This window comes from Loxodonta africana, chromosome 19, assembly GCF_030014295.1.
Source record: "Loxodonta africana isolate mLoxAfr1 chromosome 19, mLoxAfr1.hap2, whole genome shotgun sequence".
Taxonomy (NCBI): Eukaryota; Metazoa; Chordata; class Mammalia; order Proboscidea; family Elephantidae; genus Loxodonta; species Loxodonta africana.
The window spans coordinates 6,953,095-6,978,827 of record NC_087360.1 but is presented as its reverse complement, the minus strand read 5'-3'; the positions used below and the strand labels follow the sequence as shown (position 1 = coordinate 6,978,827).

Here is a 25,733-nt window from a genome sequence, read left to right as displayed (position 1 = left end):
CAAGGTATGAAAAGTAACAATCTCTAGTTAACCATTAACTTGCCTGAAGCTAGGCTACGCTGTGGCAATGTCTCATTTTTTTTTTAAAGCATGTTCATTCATGTATTATAGCCAATGAATAGATACATCAGGGGAGAAATTTAATGAAACATCCCACTTTTAATTGCATTATTTCAAAATAGCATTTTATAGTTTCATATTAGATATACTTATTATGTGGAAAAAACATAAAAACTTAAAACTTCTATTTTTAAGTCTGCAATGATATTCAGTCATTTTTATACTCTCAATAATTGTGGATGATAAATATAAGTAATTACACTTAGGGGTGCTATTAAATTTTTAAACCGGGTAATCTTTCATTCCATTTATTCATTATTCTGGGGGGAAAAAAAAACACAAATTATGGTTTTAAAAGTATGATTAACATTTAAAACCAGATATACTGCTCTCTAAATAAAGAGTTTAATCATGTTTAATACATTTCTATAATGTATTACCAAATCTGCCTTGGGAAAGTCTATTTTGGGCATTCTTCTATGCAGTAAGACTTATATATAGTCATTTCTATTAAATTTTTTAAGTCCTCATTTAACCTATGGACTGAAGAAAGAATCGCTGACCTGAAAAATCAATATAACACAATGTATCACAGCTAAATAGATAAGGTACTAATGTTATAAGGTACTAAAACCGGAAAAAACCAAACCCATTGCCATCTAGTCAATTCTGACTCATAGTGGCCCTATAGGACAGAGGAGAACCGCCCCATAGGGTTTCCAAGGAGCAACGGATGGATCTGAACTGTCCACCTTTTGGTTAGCAGCCGTAGCTCTTAATGACTACACCACCAGGGTTTCCTGATAAGGTACTAGAAGCCTTAATATATAATTACAACACTCAAGACATTTCAACGTGGATATGTGTTTCAAAATGGTAACAATTCCATATGAGTTACTTAAAACATTAAAATCAGTAATAATTTTAATAATTTTGGGATTCCCAGTTCTCTGAACAAAGACAACATTTTAGTGCATATTTAATATACAGCCAAATTAGTATGTCCAATCACTAATAATCTTAAAACACACTTTCAATCATCTTTTTTACATTCATTCAATATTGTTCTCCAGTTAATACATTTGACCACTTCTCTTTAACAATAAATTAAGAATAATGCTGTTTAGGATATACACTTCTAATAATTTAGAGTTTAGTAGAAAAAACCCACCCAGTGCCGTCGAGAGTTTAGCACAGGTACTTTTAAGTATACTTTTTTTTTTTTGTGCAGGTACTTCTAAATATACTTTTTTTTTTTCCATTCCAAACATAAAACAAAACTAGATACCTCACAGTTTTTCCAAAGTTCCGAATCAGTCTTTCCACTGTTTTGTTGCTCTTGCATTAGCGAGGTGAGGACTTCAACTGTACCTTGAATTACAGATGGTCTGGTCTTCCCTGAGAAAGAGGACACCCCATTTGTACTAAGGTGGGGACTACTTCTGTTGAAACATAAATAATTCAAATGGTTTTCTTCATTCAACCAAGGTGTTGAATAATTCAGCAGTTCAAGATTTAACAGAGCAGTACAAAACCACTGATATTTAATCCTACCCAATGGCACCTCCTTTGCTGAAAATCTGATCACAAGTTTGTCCACAAAAAAGAAACGGCAGTAAAAAGACAAGACAGCACTTAATTATTTTTTTTAAGAACACAACAGGAAGACCTTCCCCAAAACGGAGAGAGCACAGCAAAGCGGCAACAGAAAATGAAAAAATTTCTGCTAAACGACTGTAAGAAAAATTTCCGGCTGCTCACATCTAAATTATTCCAGAGGATTCTTTGACTTTAAGAACAGCCCTTCACTATAGCAGGGATTCTTTTTTTTTTTTTTTAACAATTTCACAATTTATTTGTTACTAATTTTATCACATAAGTTGTCTTCACGGCGCTACCTGATCTATTTTCTTCTTATTTATCAAGTAATCACTATAAAAACAAGCTCTCCTGTTCTCATCGCAGGGATTCTTTTTCTTCTAACCAGAATGTTAATTAAATCCCCCCAACTTGGTGTGATAAGCTGAGTGTATCTCTGCACCATCTCTGAATAAAAGTTGTGCCAAGCAAATTAGCAAATATTCAGGAGTTGTTTAGTCTATTTAAAGGGTAAAATAGCACTGATTCTGTCCAGAAGGGTTACTTCTCCAAACTTGAGAGGAGTTTGTTTCCAGTTTGTTTTAGAAAAACACAAAGTATAATTAAGGGCATTAAGACTTGTTTAAATTCTAACCACTGAAAGGTCATTTTCAGTTATTTATCAGTTACCTGCTTTGTTTCACAAAGAATCTGTTAAAAAAAAAAAAGAACCCTGAAGAAAATAATGGCAAAATAATAAAGAATTAGGAGCAGATAAAATATTAATAAAATTCAGGTGGGAGAAGAACATGACATATAGTCCATAAGGGGTTTACAAAGTTGTAATTATCAAATTTTAATTTAGCTGGAATCTGTCTTTTTTTTTTTTTTATTGTGACTTAATGCCAGTCACAATAATAATAAAAAAAAAAAGACAGATTCAATTGCATAATTTTCATGAGAAAGGCACACTTAGGTTCTTCCAGGCAAATCAAACACTATGTTCTAAAAGGAATTTCTTCCAGAAGTGGGCTTCACAGGGCCACCAAGGGATACAACTGACAAAATCCATGGCCAACTTTCAGCAAATGCATGTAGAGTAAAACCTGAGGAAGCCGGAACTTGTGTGAGGCAGAAACCTGTCAGAGAAGGAAAACACAAACAGCTTCCACTAATAGGGCACGATGGAAAAATGGTAAGACTGCACCCTGTCAAAGGCGGAGAACTCGCAAGACCTGGAAAAACAAAGCAGTCAGTCGAGTTCCGGCTCTCACAGGTTTCACTGTAGATGAGCAGGGTCCATTTCCATACTTTTCTTCCCTTTCACCCTAATTTATGCTTTCTGGTCTTACTTTTTGTATTCTTGCAAGCTGTCTGAAATTCTTCCTGAGCAGGGCAGAGAACGAACAAAATTTTTAAGTGATAAATTAACTGATTCATAATACGCAATTTCTTCAAGGCCTATTGTGCCTTTACCAGCAGACCCCACACTGTTTTGTTTTTGCTTTCTTGAACTTGCTTTTTTAAAGATGATCTCCCCTCAAATGGTCCCTATCTCTTTGCTGCTTCTAAACTACTTATAAATTTAGAAACCAAATAATCAAGCTTGTGAGGCTACATACAAAATGAGAGTAAACGGGGTCTCATTAAAAAGAAACCATGTGTAGCTTAAAAATAAATTGCATTGTTTGATAACATCTATTTTGTCAACTCGGAGTCTGTTTTTTGCTTACTTCCTAGTATTCAACTTTAATTGCCACTTTCCAGATTGCTGAGGTATTTCTATAAAACATCATTTGTACTGTTAATTTAAAAATGTAGACATAACATTAAGGCAAATAAATTCCAAAGATATGCTTGTAATTTTACAAAAAAAAAAAAGTCTAAATAAAACTACACTAGCAAAACAAATATTTTTTATAACGTTTCCTGTGTAAAAATATGTATTTCTGGGGGGACAAATACCATTCTTAACTTAAATAACTGTCCATGAACAACAGTTCCTGATAACTTTTTTTTAATGCAAATCAGTAACTATGACACTATTAGGATGAATTAGTAAACTACGCCAACAAAGTTCTTCTGATTTGTTGTTACATTAAATATCTATCTCATTCTTACCTATTAGAACTTAAGTTCAGTCCAAGAAAATGAGAATTTTTTACATCAGATTCTACAGAAGATGGAGAAGTCTTTTGTAAAGTTTTCACCAAGTCAAAGTCTTCCATAGTGTGCAGAAAATTGTTATGCTCTCTTAGTTGAAAATATAGGTTCTTTCACTGTCTGAAGAAATTGAATCCGAGTCATCTTCAGATGCTTCATCGTCTACAGGCATTTTCAGCTGCTAACATTCAGAACCATGAAAACCTAAGCTTCAAAGAGAGTCTGAAAGATGAATGGGGAAAAAATACTGTAAAAAGCCACTAAACCTACCAACTGTCTTTTCATGCTCTGGAGATTTTGACCTTTTTCATACAAATCTACCTTAAGGATAGCAACATTACTTATGATAGCCAAAATGTAGAAACAGGCCAAATGTTCATCAACTGAATGGAAAAACAAATCCAGACTATCCACACAACGAAATGTTATTCAGTACCGAAAAGGGATAAAGTACTGATACATGCTGTAACACAGACACACCTTGAAAACATGATGCTAAGTGAAAGAAGTCAGCCTAAAAGACTACGTAACGCATAAGTCCGTTTACATGAAGATTCCAGAATAGGCAAATCTATACAAAGACAGAAAATAGATTACTGGTAGTGGTTACCAGGAACTGGGGGGAAGGAGAATGGGGGGGGGGGACTGGTAATGGATACAGGGTTTCCTTTGAGGGTAATGAAGAGGGAATTGGATAGACAGCGGTGGTAACTGCACGACCTTGCAAATACACTAAAAGCCACTGAATAATACACTTTTAAAGGGTTAATTTTATGATATGTGAATTATATTTTAATTTTAAAAATCTATACTAAGGATGATTTGCAAAAAACAGCATGATCCTTTTCAGGTAGTATTTCAGGATTTTATGTACTTAAAGTTCTATAGACAATTCTTCTACGTAATGATTGGAACACTCACATGTCTTGTTTAATAAATTCCTGCGAACATACATGCCTGATTTATGCAGTGAATACAGGGATGGGAACTGTTCAGTATTTAATTTGGTACTAAAAGCAAGCAAACTAAGCTGTTAACAATGGTTGCCTCCCCATTGGCAAGGGTGGAACACATTTTGCACCATAAATATATATGTATATATACATAATCCTTTTGTTCTCTATTCATGTACTGTTTCTTAAAAAATAAACTGTTTGCCAGATCAACTCAGGCTTTACTGAAGCTGGGTGTGCAGAGGCAAACTGGCTGAATCAAGTCAAACCCTCTGCCTCCTTAATTTCCAGTATATAAAAAAGAGCCAGGAAGCAAGAGAAAAAGAAGAAAAAGGATATGTATACTGCTTACAAAATGAAAACTTTGGAGAGTGCAAAAGAGGAAAACGATCTGCTCTTTGGGTCTTCCAGGTTCCCACTTTTCTAGGGCCCAGTTTCACAAAGCAGGTTAATTAAGAGTCAGTTCATAAAGGACTCACTTCCTTCAGGGAAACTAGATCTAACTCAGTGGACTGTTCCCCAGTGGCTTGGCCCATCAGTGACAACAAACGGGTTATTGAAAAGTCAGGTGCTGCACCTTCCAGCCGGCAACAGAAATATCTAGATTTCAATCTCCTTGCTCTTATACCAGGAAAACACCAGCTCTCCAGGGAGGTGGGTCTCAGCCCCATCTACTATCTCCCCACTGAGGTAATCCGGATACGGGGGATCCAAATGGAAAACCACTTGAAATTCAATGATGCTTCTCCAGCCCGAGGAGGGTAAAATTGAAGGGGCGTGAGGGGGTGGAACTCACGTTCAACGCAAAAAAAAAAAAAAAAAAAACCACCATTTGTGGAGATGAATAGAAGAATAGAGACGTTTTTATATTTCCCAGCGACAAATTTTGACGTTTTGGGTCCCCGCCCCGCAGCCCCTGGCAAAAAATAGAGTTGTTAAAAGGGAACGACAGATCGGGGTCCGCCAATAAAATAAAAGTTAACTAAGGGTTTTGCTTTGCTGGGAGCCCGAGGGAGAAAGGAGGGGGTGATTTCAGAGATCCTGAGGCCGGACCTCAACATTCTGGCCTCACGACCCGACCTCAGGTGCTATGGGACCCAAGCGGGAAGGCGAGGGCAAACGCACGCAGTCCCCTAAGCTACAGACAGCAGGGAGGACGGGGGAACGCCCCCAACACCAACAAGCACAACCCCGTTCTGAAAGCGAGCGATGGAACCTCACCCCAAAAAGAATCCCACAAGCTCCCGCCTCTCGGAGAGAGGCGCTCTGCCATTGGACGGCGCGGGTGTCACTCAAGGACACGGGCTCTAAAAAGGCTTCCGGCGGTCGTCAAAGCCCCCACAAGCCGGCGGGCTCCCGTGGGGTGAGGTGGCGGGGCTGCCTTCTCCCCCAACCCTATCCCAGCCTCATACTCAGGGCTCCGCCAAGACAGCGTCTTCTAAGTCTCATACCGTCTCCCCCGCGACCAGCAGCCCCACGCAGGCCGGCGGCCGCTTACCTGGCCGCCGTTCCCACTGCCGCTGTCAGGGTCGGGCGCCCGGCCTCTCGCGACCGTTAAACTCGGGGGGAGCGTGCGCGAGCCCGGCGTCTTGCCTGCGATTGGCTGCCCAGAAGGGGGCGGAGACAGCCGGACGGCTGAGCGCGCCTCCACCTCCTTTTCCCCTGCGGCAGTCGGACGCCTGTGACACGGGGGGCGGGGCTTCTATCAATTCCTCGCTCCTGATTGGCTCTCTGCGACCCGCCTGCTGCCACCCAGGAAAGAAGCTTCAGCTTCTCGCATGCGCAGTTTGTAAAAATGAGGCTCCAGCGAGTGAGGGAAGCCGTGGGCAGGGCACGGCGCGTGCGCAGACCTGGGAGCGCGCTTGCTAGCCTTTTTCTGCCGGAATTCTGGTTTCCCGAGAACCGGGGCGGGAGGCTGGTCCTGAAACCAGGTAAGCGCCCGCGGAGAAGCCCAGGAAGACGTACGGTTGCTCACGATTGTCGAGGGCTATAGAGAAAGGACTAGGGGCGGGGACGCTGAGTTTCCCGGCTTGCGACCCTGAGTCGCGCCATCTATGCACCTGAGGCCTCACTGGCGGCGAGGGGAATCCGGCCTAGATACTTGGTTTACCCTAAGCTGCTGGGGGCTCGACTGTAGGGCTGTTAAAAGCTCCGGGGGAAGCGAAGGCCCCCGCCATGGAGAAATTTCCAGATGAGGCCTGAGATGCCGTGAAATAGCCCTCGTGTACTAATCGGGCAGTTCTGTGGAGCTCTTTACACGCAAGGTCCTTGGGTGGCGCAAGCAGTTTGACATCTTCTACTAACCTGAAGATTGGCAGTTCAAACCCACCTCGTGGTGCTGCGGAAGAAAGTTGTGGTGATCCGTTTCTCTAAAGATAACAGTCAAGAACACCCTACAGAGCAGTTCTCCTCTGTAACACACAGGGTCCCCATGAGTCAGAATCAACTCCAGGGCACCAGGTTACAGTCAGTGGATGCTGCTTTAAGCCTGGTACATAGTTGGTGTCAGCACTGCTCTGCTCTGGGACCACAGTGAAACCATTTTCCTCCCTGCAGGCCTCTAGCCCATCACAAGAAATCTGTAGGGCTCACATTCTTCAAACTAGTTAACCTTTAAGGTGCTTCCACCTCTTCCATTTCCCTGGAGGTGTCACCAGGTGTGCTTGAGGTGGCACGGTGAAGCCAGGACGCAGGTGATGTTTTTGTCCTTACCTTAACAGCTCCATCTGACAGGCATTCGAGCTCAACCGAGCCCCCTAGGGATACCTAACATTTTTAACAGTAAGAATGAAAACTTCATCCAGAACCCCATCAGTGTGTAAGATCTCAAGCTTAAAAAAGTTGAACCCCACACCACAATTTCTGCTAATCCACCAGTCATTATTATGCTCGTGTAATACCTAACCAAAACCGGATAATTTTTAAGCACCCGTCACTGAAAATAGTGACCATATTTCAGACTCACCCCAAACAGCAGTTTTTGTCATTAATTTCATTTGGCCACAAAAATCTATTTCGAGACATTGTAGGATTTTGCATTCACAGAAGAATTGAGAAGTATGAATTCCTGAGACAGCTCTAGGCAAAGAGAGGTACCATTTCTCCAGGCGTGTGTTTCCTTACAAGAAAAATATTAACCCAAAATTGAGTACTAGTGATTAGTTATTAACTAAGCAAAGTAGATCATTGCTTTTGGCTATAAAAGCGGTTGGGCTTTTTTCATTTTAAGCATGAATGTTTTTGTTTTTTGCTTTTGATGGGTGATTTTGTTAACCCATTGATGCAGTGAAGTATTTTGTAAGTTTGCTCCCACCTTATTTCTTACCTTAGGGGAGGCTCTTTGGTAGGGTCATAATTTTAACAATTTCAAAGTTGAAGCTGCCTTTGATTAATTGGACTAGAAAGAAGAAATGCCTTTTTCAAAACTTCGTTGTTGTTGTTGTGAGGTGCCGTCGAGTCAGTTCTGACTCAGTGACCCTACATACAACAGAATGAAACACTGCCTGGTCCTGCACCATCCTCACAGTTGTTATGCTTGAGCCCATTGTTGCAGCCACTGTGTCAGTATGTCTAATTGAGAGTCTTTCTCTTTTTCACTGATCCTCTACCAAGCATGATTCAAAACTTTATAAACACCTGAAAAAAAGTAGTTTTTAAAGATCATATAGTTTATAGAAAACAGTAGACTCCAGAAATCCAAGACAATGTGTTAAGTATAACAATGTAATGTAAATATTCCCCCTCCAAAAGAAGAAATTTTGCATTTCTTGTAAGCAAGTTTATACTACTATTTGATAACCTTTATGATGGTAATGAACATTGTAATATATTAGTTTATTATAACATCCAGTTGCTCAAGTACTTCTCTTTTTCTTGAAGCTTCAAATTGCCAGCTTTTGAGTGGAGATTCTCTACATCAATTGGGATAAACTGTTCAGTAATACTAGTGGCTAATGGCTTGAGGCATTCAGTGTCTTACTATTCAGGGTGTTACTTTGTGTCATTGACTTTTATATCCAAACGGTGTATCTTTTGGAGGTCCACTTCTCCACAGCAAAAAATGACCGACTCTTAAACTTAAAATCTGTAGTTTAACCATTGAACATGAAAGGAAATGATGAAGTTTACACTTACATATGGATTTTTTTCATCTTTCCTGTCTTTTGTCATTTTTCTTACTATATTAGATAATTACTAAAGGTATCCAAGTTTAAACCAAGACTTAATTTGAAGAAGGTAGTTTTATCTTTCACTTTAAGCCTACCTGGAAGTGAGGCTATATTTTTGGCATCATAATTACCTCCTCGCCACCTGATTTCATAGACCAGAATTATGACCTCAGCAGACATGGTTTCCAAGTACATTTCAGATTGGATTTCTACCATGTAAACAGCTAGCAGGTCTCTGTTCTAGACAGATGTCTCTTCACAGAGAGCTCTGAAACACAAGCCAGTAAAATAGTTCCCAGATTGGGTTTATGCCATAAAACCACAGCTTATGTGGTGTGTTGGTCAGGGGCTCCTCAGCTTTGTAGTTTACAGGTCGGAAACTCTACCATTTTATGAGCAGTAGGGCTTTACATTTGTGGCAACGTGTATGATTTTGTCCTTACCCCTGGTTACAGATGAGGAAACGGTACCAAAGTCACACAGCAAGTAACTCATGGAGTTGAGAAATTGAATCCAGGTCGTGCAGTATTGCCTTTCAGGGACAAAAATTTAGAAAAAAAAAAAAAAGAGGCAAAGTCAAGAAGAGAAAGTTGAGAAAATGAGCTAGCATTTTTTAAGGAACGGATCTGGAGATATTATGGAAGGTGTTTTAGTTACCCAGTGCTGCTATAACAAATACCACAAGTGGATGACTTAACAAACAGTAATTTATTCTCTCACAGTTTAGGCGGCTAGCAGTCCAAATTCAGGGTGCCAGCTCTAGGGGAAGGCTTTCTCTGTTGGTTCTGTGGGAAAGTCATTGTCACCAATCTTCCCCTGGTCTAGGAGCTTCTCCACGCAGAAACCCCTGATCCAGAGAATGCACTCTGCTCCCGGCACTGGTTTCTTGGTGGTTGAGGTCCCCTGTCTCTCTGCTCCCTTCTCTCTTTTATATCTTAAAAGAGATTGACTTAAAATGCAACCTAATCTTGTACATTGAGTCCTGCCTTGTTAATATAACTCCCTCTAACTCTGCCTTATTAATATCATAGAGGTAGGATTTACAACACATAGGAAAATCACATCAGATGACAAAATGGTGACAATCACACAACATTGGGAATCATGGCCCAGCCAAGCTGATACACGTTTTGGGGGGACACGATTCAATCCATAACAGGAGGCTGAGGAACAGGCCAGCAGGAAGGATAAATTTAGTTTCAAAAACTGAATACTTAATGGTCTTCCAAGGTAAGTGTTCCGTAGAGCCACATAGTGTACATCCCTTATGTTCTTTATTTGTGTCAGTGTGATAATGTCTTTGCAAGTGCTCTGAGAACTTCTACAGCATCGTTAATGGTAGTATAGCCTTTTTTTTTTTTTTAAGCATTTAAATAATCCTGAGAAACAGTATCTCCCCTCTTAAAAAACTCATTGCCATTGTGCCGATTTCTACTCATAGCGACCCTATAGGACGAGTAGAGTTGCCCCGTTGGGTTTCCAAGGCTATAATCTTTACGGAAGCAGACTGCCACCTTTCTCCCATGCAGCAGCTGGTGGGTTCAAACCGCCAACCTTTCAGTTACCAGCTGCCACCAGGCTTCTTGGTAATCCAGGCTTTGAGACCTTGAGAAGAAACTGGAGTGTCATTATTACTGCTTTTTTGTGTTTCTGTTTTATTTTAATGGTAGAGTCGATAAATTACAAAGTTCTTGTTAGGTGCTATAATAGGAGAAAATCACAGTGATATACACAAATAGGACAGGTGTAATTCTCTAGGGATTCAAATTTTTGTGTTTAAAAAAACAAAAACGGATGTTGGTATTCTGTGAATTGAATGCTCTTTCTATTTCATTAGTTGTATCAAACTCTGCAGCAGTTAAACCTATTAAATTTAGACCACACCCAGAGTATTCTCCTTTCTCCTCTTCCTCTTGTCCTGCTGCCCAATCTATTATCCTCTTCCTGTTTGAAAGATAATTCTCTGTAACCGCTTGCCCATTGTCGTCAACTCAACTCCCACTCATGGCAACCGTGTGTCAGAGTAGAACTCTGCTCCGTAGGGTTTTCAATAGCTGATTTTGGGGCAGCAGATTGCCAGGCCTTTCTTCAAGGCACCTGTGGGTGGACTCGAACCTCCAACCTATTTGTTAGGGACTGAGCACGTTAACCATTGGCAGCACCCAGGGCCTCCCTATAAATGCTTACTGTGGGTGAAAGGTGCTGCATCTTCAGTGTAAATCCCCAAGCCTAGGCAATGACGTGTGTTTCGAGCCTGAGCCACGTACCCAGTGGGCCTGCTTTCTGGAGGTGTCCCAGTCCTCGGAAGAACCTTCGGCATCTAGGACAAGAGGGTGAGCCACATGTCAAAGACAGACAGAGGCAAGTTTATTTTAACTCTCATTTTGCAGGAAGCACAAAAACACTTTGATGCATTATTACTAAACATTTCTCAGAAAATCACCTCTCACTTCGTTTCTGGTGCAGTCGGCTGGCCATTTTGGCTTCTTAAAGCCGCAGCACTGCACATCTGTTTAAGCTCACCATGTTTGGTCCTTAACCATTTATTAGGTCGTTGTTTTTAGACCTGTGATTTCATCTCCTTATTGGGGAGGGGGAGACAAGACCACCATGAACAGGTGATCCGCCCACCCACTGCCATCAAGTCTATTCCAATGCAGAGTGACTCTGTAAGACAGAGTCGAACTGCCCCATAGGGTTTCCAAGGCTGTCAATCTTTACAGAAGCAGACTGCTGGTGGGTTCAAACTGTGACCTTTTGGTTAGCAGCCAAGCGCTTCAGCTCTTTGTCACCAAGCAGGTAATCAGTACTCCTGAATTTGGGTCTCAGTGTCTTAAATGATATAAGAGAAATGACAGCTTCTAAAAGTGTCCATCCTAATAGCCAAAGAACTTGCCACTTCCTGTGTTCTAGTACTGTGCCTCTCAAACTTTCACATGCCTGTGAGTCACCTGAGACTCTTGTTAAAATGCAGGCTCCGATTTAGGAGGTGTGGGGTGGGGCCTGAGAGTCTCATTCCTCACAAGCTCCCAGGTGGTGCTGTTGCTGCTGCCCCTGTGGGCCACACTTTGAGTCGCAAGATTCTACACTGCACATCCAGTAAGGTAGCTGCGAGCCCCACGGGGCAGCTGGCAGTGGAAGGGCAGCTAGTCCAAACTGAGATATGCTGTGTGAATTCACACAGAATTTTGAAGCCTTTCTACAAAAAAAAAAAGACTAAAATGTCTCAATGATTTTTATAATGGTTTTGTACTGAAAGGATTATAGTTTGGATATATTGGATTAAACAAAATATATTAACATTCATTTTTCATCAGTTTCTTACTATGCTTAATGCGACTACTACAAAAGTCAGACTTTCACACGTAGCTTGCGTTATATTTCTATTGGACAAAACTATTCTAGAACATTAGTGTGACAGAAGCTGCATTTTCGGGGTTCTTTTTTCAGATGACCCAGTTTCTCAATCCCCTCCTACCATTTCACCTTCTGTGAACGCAAATCAGTATTCACTTCGTTTTTTTTTTTCCTTCTCAGTGATTTCTTTCCCTCCCATTCCACCCCTTTAAAGCTTTTCCATCTCCATTTTTACCACCATGATCCAAGGGCTCTTGTCAAGCCGTCAGTCAGTCCTGAGCACCAGGATACAGAGCCCTGGGCTGTGCCACTCAGAGTGGGGCCCACAGACGAGCAGCCACAGGCTCACCTGGGAACTAGTTAGAAATGCCGGACCTGAGGCCCCAGGCAGCACCACTGACTCGCTATTTAACAAAATCCCCAGGTGACTTGTGTGCACGCTGAGGTTTGAGGGTGAGACTGGCTCCTAGATGTTTAGCAGTCATTTTTCCTGCAGCAACCTCTTTTCAGTTCACCCACACATCTGTTCCTTTGGTTAGCGTTTATGAACTTTCTGCCAAGGGAGATACATGTTAAAGTCGTAGTTAAGGGAAATTCGTACTCTACCTTTCTACAAAATCCTTAAACAACAGTTTTTAGACAAACACCATCCAGAAGCGGATCCAAAGAGTGAAAGCTTCTGCTTTCCTGAAAACAGATTCCAAAATACCCTTTATCCCCTGCAGCGCCTCCAAAGGCAAGGCACGTCCACCCCCGGCCCTCTCTCCAGAGCATTAGAGCGGTGCCGCCAACAGGCCTGGCAACGTCAGCTTAGAACCGATTCACTTTGCTCCGGTCACGGGCTGTGCTGCAGAGCCGGACATACCATCCTGCAGCTAGACGTCTTTCTTGTTTTGGGTTGACTACAGAAGCTAGAGGAGGGGGTGCCTGCTGGGAGAGGCACTTAATAGAATGCAGCTTCCACGTCTTGACAACAAGCACTCCAGGCGATTTGGGGCCACGCTGATGCAAACGGTTAAAGGCCAACTACTAGAGAAAGGTTGGTGGCTCAAGTCCGCCCAGAGGTGCCTTGGAAGACAGGCCTAGCAGTCTGGCTCCGAAAGGTCATAGCCTTGAGAACCCTATGGAGCAGTTCTACTCTGCACCCAGGGGGTCGCCAGAGTCGGAACCCCCCAGCAACTAACAACAAAGTTGCTCTGTAGCCTGTTATTCTTTGGGGGCTTATGGCGTGTATCATATTTCCTCTGTGGACATCTTAATTTCTCTTTTATGCTGCGGCTCCTTGAGGCCCATTCCTGGCCCGTAGTAGATGTTTAAAATATCTGTTGAACAAATTAACATTCGCTTTTGTAAAGGCCTCAGACCTATCATCCTGAATTTGACCAAGTCAGAAGGGACTCAGACTATGAGTGGCCTTAACCTAAACTGTGGTCAGCTGTTCCGTGCAGCTGAGGGGATGTTGGGGTAGAGCGCCAGCCCTAGATTAGAGTCCGCACTCCCAGAAAAGAATTAGGGCAACACCGTCATGATGGCTAGTTTCCCCTTACTAGCACATCTTTTTACTATTTCCCTTTTTCTCTTTTTTTAATGTCATGATGAGCTATAATTCGAGCTGCTTTCCTTGTTCCCCAAAGACTTTGGCTTGCTCTGTGAGTATCACAAAAACTGAAATCCAATCAGTATTCTTCTTTGGGCTTCAGGGAGGTGGAACCATGGGTGTGTTTGTCATTTTCAGCAGTCATTGGAGTCAGGCCAACACTCCAGGAGATACTAGAAGTGTCTAGAATTGTCTGATTGGCTGTTGGAATTAGCTGTTAGACAAAGCAGCCGGTCATTGAGCACTGGGGACCTTCTAGAACTCCAGTGGGGTGGGAGACCTTCCAGCGTCTCTGTCAGCTCTGAATTAGGACAGAAAGGTACAGATTTGAAGCACAGTGTGCTGGTGACAAAGCAGCTGATAAAAGCCCTCGCCTCTCCGTCCTTTGTGTGGGAGTTTCGCCTTGCCTCAGACTTGCTCCCTTTCTTTGTCACTGCACTGTATCCCAGCGCTGTCCTGCCTGGTCAGATTTGCTAACTAGCGGAAGAGAAACCCCAGGAGAGGCTCTGGGCTTGTGCTTTATAATGAATCCTGTCCAGGGACTAGGAACCATCTGGTACACAAAGGAATTTTGTTCTGTGGCTTGAAAGCAGAGATGAGGAGGAAACTGTGGACATTGACTTAGGCTCTTCCACTTGGTCATTGAGGGAGGAGATGATTCTTTGTGGTAGAGCAATAAGACAAAGTGCTTGTGTTTATCCTTTCTTGAGGATACTTTTAAAATTTTTCACACACATTAAACAAAACCAATTTTTTTGATTGCACTTTAAGCGAAAGTTTACAAATCAAGTCAGTCTCTCACACAAAAACTTATATACACCTGCTGTATACTCCTGGAAACCCTGGCGTAGTGGTTAAGTGCTACGGCTGCTAACCAAAGGGTTGGCAGTTCGAATCCGCCAGGCCCTCCTTGAAAACTCTTTGGGGCAGCTCTACCCTGTCCTATAGGGTTGCTATGAGTCAGAATCAACTTGACAGCACTGGTTTTTTTTATTATTATTATTATTAACTTTTATTGAGCTTCAAGTCAAACTGTCACATATAAGTTTATATACACCTTACTCCATACTCCCGCTTGCTCTCCCCAAAATGAGTCAGCCCTTCCAGTCTCTTGTGACAATTTTGCCAGCTTCCAACTCTCTCTATCCTCCCATCCCCCCTCCAGACAGGAGATGCCAACACAGTCTCAAGTGTCCACCTGATACAAATAGCTCACTCTTCATCAGCATCTCTCTCCTACCCACTGTCCAGTCCCTTTCATGTCTGATGAGTTGTCTTCGGGAATGGTTCCTGTCCTGGGCCAACAGAAGGTTTGGGGACCATGCCCGCCGGGATTCCTCTAGTCTCAGTCAGACCATTAAGTATGGTCTTTTTGTGAGAATTTGGGGTCTGCATCCCACTGATCTCCTGCTCCCTCAGGGGTTCTCTGTTGTGCTCCCTGTCAAGGCAGTCATCAGTTGTGGCTGGGCACCATCTAGTTCTTCTGGTCTCAGGATGATGTAGGTCTCTGGTTCATGTGGCCCTTTCTGTCTCTTGGGCTCTTAGTTATCGTGTGACCTTGGTGTTCTTCATTCTCGTTTGATCCAGGTGGGTTGAGACCAATTGATGCATCTTAGATGGCCGCTTGTTAGCATTTAAGACCCCAGACACCACATTTCAAAGTGGGATGCAGAATGTTTTCATAATAGAGTTTATTATGTCAATTGACTTAGAAGTCCCCTTAAACCATGGTCCCCAAACCCCCGCCCTTGCTCTGCTGACCTTTGAGGCATTCAGTTTATCCCGGAAACTTCTTTGCTTTTGGTCCAGTCCAGTTGAGCTGACCTTCCATGTACTGAGTATTGTCCTTCCCTTCACCTAAAGCAGTGCTTGTCTACTAACTAATCAGTAAAAAACCCTCTCCCACCCTCCCTCCCTCCCCCCTCGTAACCACAAAAGTATGTGTTCTTCTCAGTTTATACTATTTCTCAAGATCTTATAATAGTGGTCTTATACAATATTTGTCCTTTTGTCTCTGACTAATTTCGCTCAGCATAATGCCTTCCAGGTTCCTCCATGTTATGAAATGTTTCACAGATTCGTCACTGTTCTTTATCGACACGTAGTATTCCATTGTGTGAATATACCACAATTTATTTAACCATTCATCCGTTGATGGACACCTTGGTTGCTTCCAGCTTTTTACTATTGTAAACAGAGCTGCAATAAACATGGGTGTGCATATATCTGTTTGTGTGAAGGCTCTTGATTCTCTAGGGTATATTCCGAGGAGTGGGATTTCTGGGTTGTATGGTAGTTCTATTTCTAACTGTTTAAGATAACGCCAGATAGATTTCCAAAGTGGTTGTACCATTTTACATTCCCACCAGCAGTGTATAAGAGTTCCAATCTCTCCGCAGCCTCTCCAACATTTATTATTTTGTGTTTTTTGGATTAATGCCAGCCTTGTTGGAGTGAGATGGAATCTCATCGTAGTTTTAATTTGCATTTCTCTAATGGCTAATGATCGAGAACATTTTCTCATGTGTCTGTTAGCTGCCTGAATATCTTCTTTAGTGAAGTGTGTGTTCATATCCTTTGCCCACTTCTTGATTTGTTTGTCTTTTTGTGGTTGAGTTTTGACAGAATCATATAGATTTTAGAGATCAGGCGCTGGTCGGAGATGTCATAGCTGAAAATTCTTTCCCAGTCTGTAGGTGGTCTTTTTACTCTTTTGGCGAAGTCTTTAGATAAGCATAGGTGTTTGATTTTTAGGAGCTCCCAGTTATCTGGTTTCTCTTCGTCATTTTTGGTAATATTTTGTATTCTGTTTATGCCTTGTATTAGGGCTCCTAAGGTTGTCCCTATTTTTTCTTCCATGATCTTTATCGTTTTAGTCTTTATGTATAGGTCTTTGATCCACTTGGAGTTAGTTTTTGTGCATGGTGTGAGGTATGGGTCCTGTTTCATTTTTTTGCAAATGGATATCCAGTTATGCCAGCACCATTTGTTAAAAAGACTATCTTTTCCCCAATTAACTGACACTGGGCCTTTGTCAAATATCAGCTGCTCATATGTGGATGGATTTATATCTGGGTTCTCAATTCTGTTCCATTGGTCTATGTGTCTGTTGTTGTACCAGTACCAGGCTGTTTTGACTACTGTGGCTGTATAATAGATTCTGAAATCAGGTAGAGTGAGGCCTCCCACTTTTTTCTTCTTTTTCGGTAATGCTTTGCTTATCCGAGGCTTCTTTCCCTTCCATATGAAGTTGGTGATTTGTTTCTCCATCACATTAAAAAATGACATTGGAATTTGGATCGGAAGTGCATTGTATGTATAGATGGCTTTTGGTAGAATAGACATTTTTACTATGTTAAGTCTTCCTATCCATGAGCAAGGTATGTTTTTCCACTTCAGTAGGTCCTTTTTAGTTTCTTGTAGTAGTACTTTGTAGTTTTCTTTGTATAGGTCTTTTACATCTTTGGTAGCACTGGGTTTTTTATATACTCCTAGTTGCTCTCCCCGTAATGAGACAGTACACTTCTCTCCACCCTGTATTCCCCGTGTCCGTTTAGCCAGCTTCTGTCCCCCCCACCCTCTCATCTCCCCTCCAGACAGGAGCTGCCCACATAGTCTCTCATGTGTCTACTTGATCCGAGAAGGTCACTCCTCACCAGTATCATTTTCTGTCTTATAGTCCAGTCCAGTCCCTGTCTGAAGAGTTGGACTTGGGAATGGTTCCGGTCTTGGGCTAACAGAAGGTCTGGGGACCATGACCTCTGGGGTCTTTCTAGTCCCAGTCAGACCATTAAGTCTGGCCTTTTTATGAGAATTTGAGGTCTGCATCCCACTGCTCTCACAAAACCAATTTTTAAAGCACCAGACATTTTCATTCTCTACTTCAAAATCTGTTCCTCCTCAGTCACGGGGTAGCTCACCAACACCACCTTCACTGTCACCCACCGGGACTGACGGCGTACTGAACATGTTATTTTTCAAAAAGAAGACATGGTTTAGACCATCCTGTCAGCCATGGAAAAGAAAACTAGCTTTGGCATCAGGTTTAGAAAGTATACTTCACTGTCTTTATTTCCCATAGAAACAGAGATGAAGAATATTGTATTGTCATACTAAAGATGACCAGTAGCATCCCATTATCAGCTATACTGATGACTGAGACAGAATCTTACAGCGAAAGTGACAGAAAACCCACATATGGACAAGGAAACGATGCGGAATATCCTGTGTCTTCAGTTAGCCTCCTCTTCAGGGCCTAGGACTCTGCGTGGCTCAGGTGGCGTTAGCAGTCAGAGCTGACAGCGGGGAAAGGTAGACAAGTTGAGCGCAAGCTTGGTGAAATAATTTGGTGGATGTTATCTTAGATGTTAACTCTGGTAGACCCCAATTCCTACCTATATCAGAGACCAGTTGCCACGAGCTAGAATCGACACACTTTCAAACACTAAAAGAAACTGTTCAGATTCTCAGCAGAAGCAGGCGACAAAGAGAAATGGGCGGTGTGGTGCGTCTGCTCTCAGTGCCGCTGTAATCCCCAGTCAAGGAACCTGAGGTGACTGGCACGTTTGTGGTTCCCCCAGTCCACCTGGGGAACTGAGATTTGGCTAAAAATCAGTCTCATGCCCTGGAGGGTACCAACCAAGCCCCTTCCTGAATACTTTTTCTCTGACCTTTACAACAAGCCTGTGTGGGGTGGAAGGAGGAGGGCATGTTCACCCATTTTACAGATGAGAAGACAGGCCCAGGTTGCGACTTGCCCCTAATCACGGGGAGAACGTAGATCCCTTAAAAGAACTAACAGCTTTTGACCCTTCTGCTGTCTCCTGGAGAAAAGCAGAGGCCCGTGGGGCTTGCCCTATCGTCACAGCTGTCCTGCTCTGTACTCTTCATCTGCCAGCTGACGCTCTAGCCTTCCGCTGTGTCTCGAGCACTTGTTTCATTCTTTACTGTTGAATAATGCTCCTCTCTCCAACTAGACTGTAAGCTCCAAGAGGACGGAGTCTAACCCTTTTTTACCTCCTAACTCTCCTTGCACCTTGCATGGTATTTCGAACCATTTAATATTAAACTCCATTGATTTGATTGCTAAGAGGCAGTTCTAACAGTCTAACCAGTTGAATCCCATATTGGCGGTGTGTCCAAGAGAACAGATGCTCCTATTCAAACCCACGAAACTGGAGACATTAAAAAAAAAACAATGATTGTGACATTGACCGATAGCGAGATTGACTATCCCAGGCTGTTTAAGTGCAGTCATATCGCACATTGTAGTCTTTACATTTTGATTTCAAAGATTCTCAAACATTGAAATAATGTCACTTGACCCAGCTCCTAATTGCTTGATGTCTCTCAAACATTTATTTATCAAACTGCAGCCCAATTCATTTGAATTTCACACTCAGAACCCCCCCTTTCTGAGAAAACAGCAGCTCTGGGTACTTTGAAGATATTTTTGGTCTGTTGTAAGAAAAATAAGGAGCCCTGGTGATGCACAGGCTCAGCACTCAGCTGCTAACCCAAAGGTCAGTGGTTTGAACCCACCAACAGCTCCGTGGGAGAAAAGACCTGCCAATCTGCTTCCGTAAAGATTACCAAACCAAAACCAAGCCCCTTGCTGTCGAGTTGATCCTGACTCACAGTGACCCTATTGGACAGAGTAGAATGCCCCATAGGGTTTCCAAGGCTGTAATCTTTATGGAACCAGACTGCCACGTTTCTCCCACAGAGTGGCTACTGGGTTCGAACCACCAACCTTCCGGTTAGGAGCCAAGCGCTTTAGCCACTGTGCCACCAGGGCCCCTCCCATAAAGATTAGAGCCTAGGAAACCCTATGGGGCAGTTCTACTCCATCTTCTAGGGTTGCTATGCGTCCGAATCAACGGCAACAGGTTTGGGGTTTTTTTTGGTACAAGAAAATACGTATGAGAACCCAGTTAGACAATGCAAGGCTGGAGAGGGGCGGGTCTCGCTGGCTGCTCTGTCAGCACTCATGTCCTGAATCCCCCAGGTAACAGCTGGGCCATCCTCCAAATCGCTTTATGAAAAGCCTGTCTCAGAACCTGCAGTGTCATCTTGAGAGCAAATGATCTGACTGAAGTCCTGTCCGTCTGCTCTTCTGACTCAGGTCCTGAACACACCCACTTACCCCATGGGTGCCTCAGCTTTACTGCGTTTCCCCACATCACTGACCAGAACATGCACAGTGCCACGGGGCCTCAGGCGGTGGGAGACGCTGACATTCCTGGACCGAGAAACAACTGTCATTCAGGTCCAGATGGCAGGCAAGAAGAGCTGCCCTTCTCTGCCTGCCCTGGACGAGAGTGAACTTGAAGAGCAGTTTGTGAAAGGACATGGTCCCGGGGGCCAAGCCACCAACAAAACAAGCAACTGCGTGGTGCTGAAGCATATTCCCTCAGGCATCGTTGTCAAGGTAGGGGGCGCCCCAGGTAGTTCTGCAGCTGGATTCTGGAGCCAGACTAGCCGTGGGACCCTGGACAAGTTACTCAGCCTCTCTGGGCTTTAGTTTTCCCTGCTGCAAACTGGGATAACGGTACCTGCTTCATAGAAGTCTTGTGAGGATTAAATCAGTTAATAACATGTGTAAAGCTCTTAGAAAAGAGTCCTGGTGGCACAATGGTTTAGTCCTGGCTGCTAAGTGAAAGGTCAGCAGTTCAAACCCATTCAGCAGCTCCACAGGAGAAAGGCCCAGCAGTCTGCTTCCATAAAGATTACAGTCTAGGAAACCCTATGGGGCAGTTCTCCTGTGTCACATGGGGTTGCTATGAGTAGAAAATCGACTCGATGGCAACCAACAACACCGCCACACCAGGGTGGATTTCTCCTGCATGAGGGGGAGCGGTCGGCTGGCGTGTCTGCTAATTCTGGCAGGGGCTACCCTCTGCCAGCCTGGCCCAGGCAGTAGAGGGCGCTGCAGAGCTCATCCCGGGCCCTGACCCTTCCTCCAGCCTTTACCAAAGTCCTGTAGGCCCTAAGGCACAGCCTCCTAACAAGCCTCACCCGCTGTGGAGCCAGAGTCTTGCTGCCATCCTTGGATTCAGCAGACAGCACTGCTGTCTGGCTGTCCCCAGGAGGCAGCATTTGACAAAGTTTTGCAATGGGTGATAAAGGCAGGCACCCAGCAGCTGCAAAGCCACTCCAGGGGCCACCAGCCAAAGGACAGCTGCAGGGAGTGCTGAGGCACTGCCTACTAGTAGTCTCAGCCCCACTGACCAGCCGATTGCCTTGAGGATGGTCACATCCTCCTTGTCCCTCTGTCCCCGCTGAGATAAATGCCAGTGAGGCAAATGGTACACACAGCTGCCTTGAACAGCCTTCCTTCTTTATATAAAAAACAAATCTCTGATCCGCATAGCACCAGCTTCCAAACAATTCTGAACTTGGAGGAAACGGCTTTTTTCCTCTCCCCTGGTTTGAGTAGTAGTCGCCCTGCTGGCTCAGAGACAAGCCCAGCCAGTGAACTACCCACCCACTCTGCTCCACAGGTATTGCTGGAGCACCCTAAAAACAGCCCTGCTCCCTGAGGGACAGTCAGGAAAAGACAGGCTTTTTGTATACGAGTGACACTAATAAGGAGCTCTGGTGGCACAATGGTTAAGCACTCAGCTGCTAAGCAAAAGGTTGGAAGTTCAAACCCACCCCGTGGCTCCACGGGAGAAAAGACCTGGCGATCTGCAGTCCGTAAAGATTATAGCCTAGAAAACTCTATGGATCAGTTCTACTCTGTCACATGGGGTCGTTATGAGTCAAAATCCACTCGATGGCACCCAACAACAGCAATGATCCTAACAGTAAATACACATCATGGAAACCTGTGGTAGGCACTATTCCAAGCAACTTCACATGCATTAACTCTCTTAGTCCTCACAACCCTATTATCCATTCCCATCCCCATGGTACAGATGCGGGATCTGAGGCACAGAAAGGTCAAGCGACTGGCCCAAGGTCACACAGCTACAGGATTTAAGCCAGACCAAAGACAAAGTCCATGTTCTTAACAGCTGTATTTTACTGCCAGATTTTTGGGTTTTTTTTTTCTTTTACTTGGTAGGTTTTTGAGCCAAGAACATATTATCAATTAAAACCTGAATCACTTTCCTATCCTGTGTGTGTGTGTGGGGAGGGGGGGATTCTCCTTCACACGCAAGAAATAAAATTGGGAAACTTGACATTTTATATTATTTACTCCAAATTTGCTTTTAGAACTGTTCTCTCACCCTAATTGCACAGAATTTCTGGAAGCAAGGGAAATCTTGTATCAATTTCTCTTCTTTTTGCAAGGTACCCGCTCATAATTAAGGGATTGTATGATGAATGTTATGGTTAGCTAATACGCTGTTTTCTTCTCTTTATGAATGGTGCACGCGGACTGGTTGTTCCCTGGCTGTAAACTGCATAAATCAGTTCATGTTTTCAAAATTATTTAGGGATTTTAAATTATTTGAAGACTGTCGTTGCTTCTAACACCCCTGGGGGTGCAAACAGTTTGTAGTCAACTACCAAGCTAAAGATTGGTGGTTCAAACCCTCCCAGTGGCACCGAGGAAGAAAGACCTGGCAGTCTGGTTCTATAAAGATTACAGCCAAGAAAACTCTATAGGTCAGTTCTACTCTGTAACACATAGGGTCGCCAGGAGTCAGAATCAACTCCATGGTAACAATTTGGCTTTTTGATTTTTGGATTCTTGATTCTAAACAAGCAAAGGTAACACTCCTGATTATAAAACAATCAGTGAAAGCCACGTACTAGAGCTAGGGGGCAGGACAAGGCAAAGACAGCAGAGCCGAGGCAGGAAAGGGCCTGGTCTTGGTTCTGTCACTGACTCTGTGGGACCCCTCAACAAGCGGCTCTGCCTTTGACTGAAGCAAAAATGTGGACAATAAGGAGGGTTTATTAGACCCCTTCTACCTCCGGACACCCCTGGTTTTCACTTTATAAAACATCCTCTCTTACAGTGTCATCAGACAAGGTCAGTTGATCAGAACCGAAAGCTGGCTCGGAAAATCCTCCAAGAAAAAGTGGATGTGTTCTGCAATGGTGAAAACAGTCTGGTTTTCAAAGAAAAACGAGAGGCAGAGAAGAAAAAGCAAGAAAGGAAAAAAAGAGCAAAGGAAACCCTAGAGAAAAAGAAGTTCCTGAAAGAACAATGGGAATTGAGTAAAAGTGCCCACTGAGAAGGAACTGCAGATTCAGACTGCCACAAGGCTCTCGGGATAAAGCGGGGACTCCATCGCCAGAGTTATGGTTGAGCTTTTAAGGAAATATGACAGACTTAAAAGACCTATTTTTTTAAAAGGGCGAAGAGGCTAAACCGTAGTAAATAGAGGTGCTCTCTTTGGGAATAAACCTGCAAACAGAAGGAAGCGACTGCCATCCCTTTGTGGGGAGGGAGGTGGAGACACTGAGGTGCAGTACATGAAGGGGCTTCTGGGGTGGCTGACCGTGTTCTGTGTCAACTGGGAGGTAGACAGTTTCACCTTATGATGCTTCTTTAAGCTATTCATGTATTTGTGTAAATGTCTGTTTTATTATATTGTTGCTGTTAGGTACCATCAAGTCAATTTTGACTCATAATGACCCCATGTGACAGTGGAACTGCCCCATAGGGTTTCCTAGGCTGTCATCTTCATCTTGGAAGACGTACAGCCAGAATGCTTCCTAGAAGCAAGGATGGTGAAACTTCATCTCATGTACTTTGGACATGTTATCAGGAGGGACCAGTCCCAGGAGGACATCACGCTTGGTGAAGTAGGTCAGAGAAAAAGAGGAAGACCATCAAGGAGACGGATGGACAGAGTGGCTGTAACAATGAGCTCACGCATAGCAACAGCTGTGAGGACGATGCACGACAAGGCCGTGTTCCGTTCTGTCGTACCCGGGGTTGCTGAGTCACAGCTGACTCGAGGACACCCAACAACACCCTTTATGGGAACAGATGACCAGGTCTTTCTCCTGCAGAGTCACTGGGTGAGTTCAAACCGCCAGCCTTTCCGTTAGCAGCTGAGCACACACGCCACCAGGGCTCCTCGTCTCATTATAAAAAGTTAGAAATAAAAAATATTTTTTGGAAAAAAACCCTCAGGTGCATTTTTGTGAGAACTGTAGAACTGAGTCAAACATTAATAGCGTTCAGTGGCACCTTGTCATCTGCTGGGAAGCCACTGCTCTGTGATACTCAGATGTCGGTTATCTCAATGTCAAGAGAATGAGAGAAAACACGGTGGTGACAGATTTCACAGTAAGTTACTTGCCCGTTGACTGCATTAGCTAATAGACTGTATGTTGCCGGATCACCTCTCTGACACAGAAATGTATATGTCATTCCCTGGATGTTGATCTCCAAACAGATTTATAAGAGATGAGGTCCCAGAAAACTGATGGGTTTGCAGGTTTGCTTGATACCATAACTCAGCTGGCTTTACCAATCAATAACAGTAAAAATACCTTACAGTTTTCTTGTTTTGGCGGGGGGGCGGGGGGCAGGGTCAGTAGTTTGGCTCGTTAGAACACATCTGGAGTTCGTGCCTGAACTAGGAGGGAGGCCACTGGGCGGTGAGGCCTCTTCTGCAGCAGACCAGCCCAGAACCTATGTGCAGTGCCGGCTTCTAAACATACTGATCTCAAAGGTGGCCTGTCCAGCTCTACTCAGCTGGGAGTGGCCTGGCTTAGAAGCTTCAGCCTTCTGTGTAGGACAGGGCTCCAACACCTGTCGAGGGGTTCAAGACCCTTCCCCATCCCAGCCTCCATGCAGAAGATGGCCATGGAAAGTATCTCTGAATGGTCCCAGGAAACTGGTAGTAGTGGGAAGGGAAATTTGGGGGAAAAATAGTCTTCAATGTCACTGTCTTGTAACTTTTTTAAAATACAGAATTTGCCATTTTAGCCACTTTTAAGTGCACAATTCAATGGCAGCAATTACATTCACAATGTTGTACAACCATCACCACTATCCATTTTCAAAACTTTCCCATCACCCCAGACAAACACTTAGTACCCCTTAAACAACAACTCGCCTTTTCCCCTTCCCCCCAGCCCATGGTAACCATTCAGCTATTTTTGTCTCTCTGCGTTTGGCTAGTCTAGGTATTTCATACATAGGGTCATACAAGACCTGTCCTTTTGTGTCTGACTTCTCTCACTCAGCATGCTTTCAGGGTTCATCCAAGTCATAGCATGTAGCACAACTTCATTTTTCTCTTTATGGCTGAATCATAATCCATGGCATCGTTAGACCACAGTTTATCCGTTCTTGTTGATGGTCACTTGGGTTGTTTCTACCTCTTGGCTGCAGTGAACAGTGGTGTACAAGTATCTGTCTGGGTCCCTGCATTCTCCTCTCTCGTACCTTTTGAATTTTCTGCCATTTCCATGGAGGAGATGCAACAAAACCCAACCCTCCCAGCAGGACCCATTCCTGTCAGCCTTCACACTTGTCATGGCTGGGACTTTGCCTCTGCCTGGAACACTGACCATATCCCTCAGCTATCTGATCTCTCTCTCACCCCACACAAGCCCTCACTACCTGGGGGTCAGGGCCTAAGGTATGTATATGGAAATTACCACAAAATCTCTTTGGAAGGCACTGTCAGAGACCACCGTGTGTATTCTCAACACATACAACACAACCCATTTCTCCCCAGCATTAGACCAGACAATTCCTCAGTTGGGTACCAGATCATGTAGCTGGCTTGAGTTCAGTGGCCAAATTATATGAAGATTCCCGGAGCACCCGGGACATGCTTACAGGATAAGAAGCACCTAAGAACTGGGCCCTGGTGGCATAGTGGTTAAGAGCTCAGCTGTTAACCAAAAGGTCAGCAGTTCAAACCCACCAGCAAC

General features: G+C 43.7%; 2 protein-coding genes across 15 annotated transcripts in view; one reads left to right on the top strand and one right to left on the bottom strand.

The window, feature by feature from the left end:
- The window catches only part of MPHOSPH9 (M-phase phosphoprotein 9), a 57,182-nt gene extending 50,853 nt beyond the window's left edge, over positions 1 to 6,329 (bottom strand). For 4 of the 14 annotated variants that reach the window (XR_010318550.1, XM_023539212.2, XM_023539216.2 and 1 more), the window contains exons 1-2: positions 3,760 to 6,223; positions 1,349 to 1,502 (exon numbers count right to left, since the gene is read on the bottom strand). Coding sequence is in view for 11 of the 14 variants with exons in the window: in XM_023539212.2 (XP_023394980.2) it covers positions 1,349 to 1,502; positions 3,760 to 3,866 (261 nt within the window). In the remaining 3 variants the exon portion in view is untranslated. Of the gene's footprint in view, positions 1 to 1,348; positions 6,225 to 6,252 lie in introns of those variants that run through there. The other 10 variants (XM_023539215.2, XM_023539219.2, XM_010599823.3 and 7 more) reach the window with 9 other exon arrangements.
- Positions 6,081 to 23,969, top strand: MTRFR (mitochondrial translation release factor in rescue). Its single transcript, XM_010599822.3, has 3 exons — positions 6,081 to 6,685; positions 20,002 to 20,307; positions 22,850 to 23,969. The coding sequence occupies exons 2-3, from the start codon at positions 20,026 to 20,028 to the stop codon at positions 23,066 to 23,068; spliced, it is 501 nt and encodes a 166-aa protein (XP_010598124.1). The 5' UTR covers positions 6,081 to 6,685; positions 20,002 to 20,025; the 3' UTR covers positions 23,069 to 23,969.
- The last annotated feature ends 1,764 nt before the right edge of the window (positions 23,970 to 25,733 follow it).

What these genes read in the sequence shown, in the direction of transcription:
- MTRFR (XM_010599822.3), top strand. Translation starts at nt 20,026, where the DNA reads ATGGGTGCCTCAGCTTTACTGCGTTTCCCCACATCACTGACCAGAACA. An exon ending in CCTCAGGCATCGTTGTCAAG is followed by an intron (nt 20,308 to 22,849) that starts GTAGGGGGCGCC and finishes CCTCTCTTACAG; the next exon opens with TGTCATCAGACAAGGTCAGT.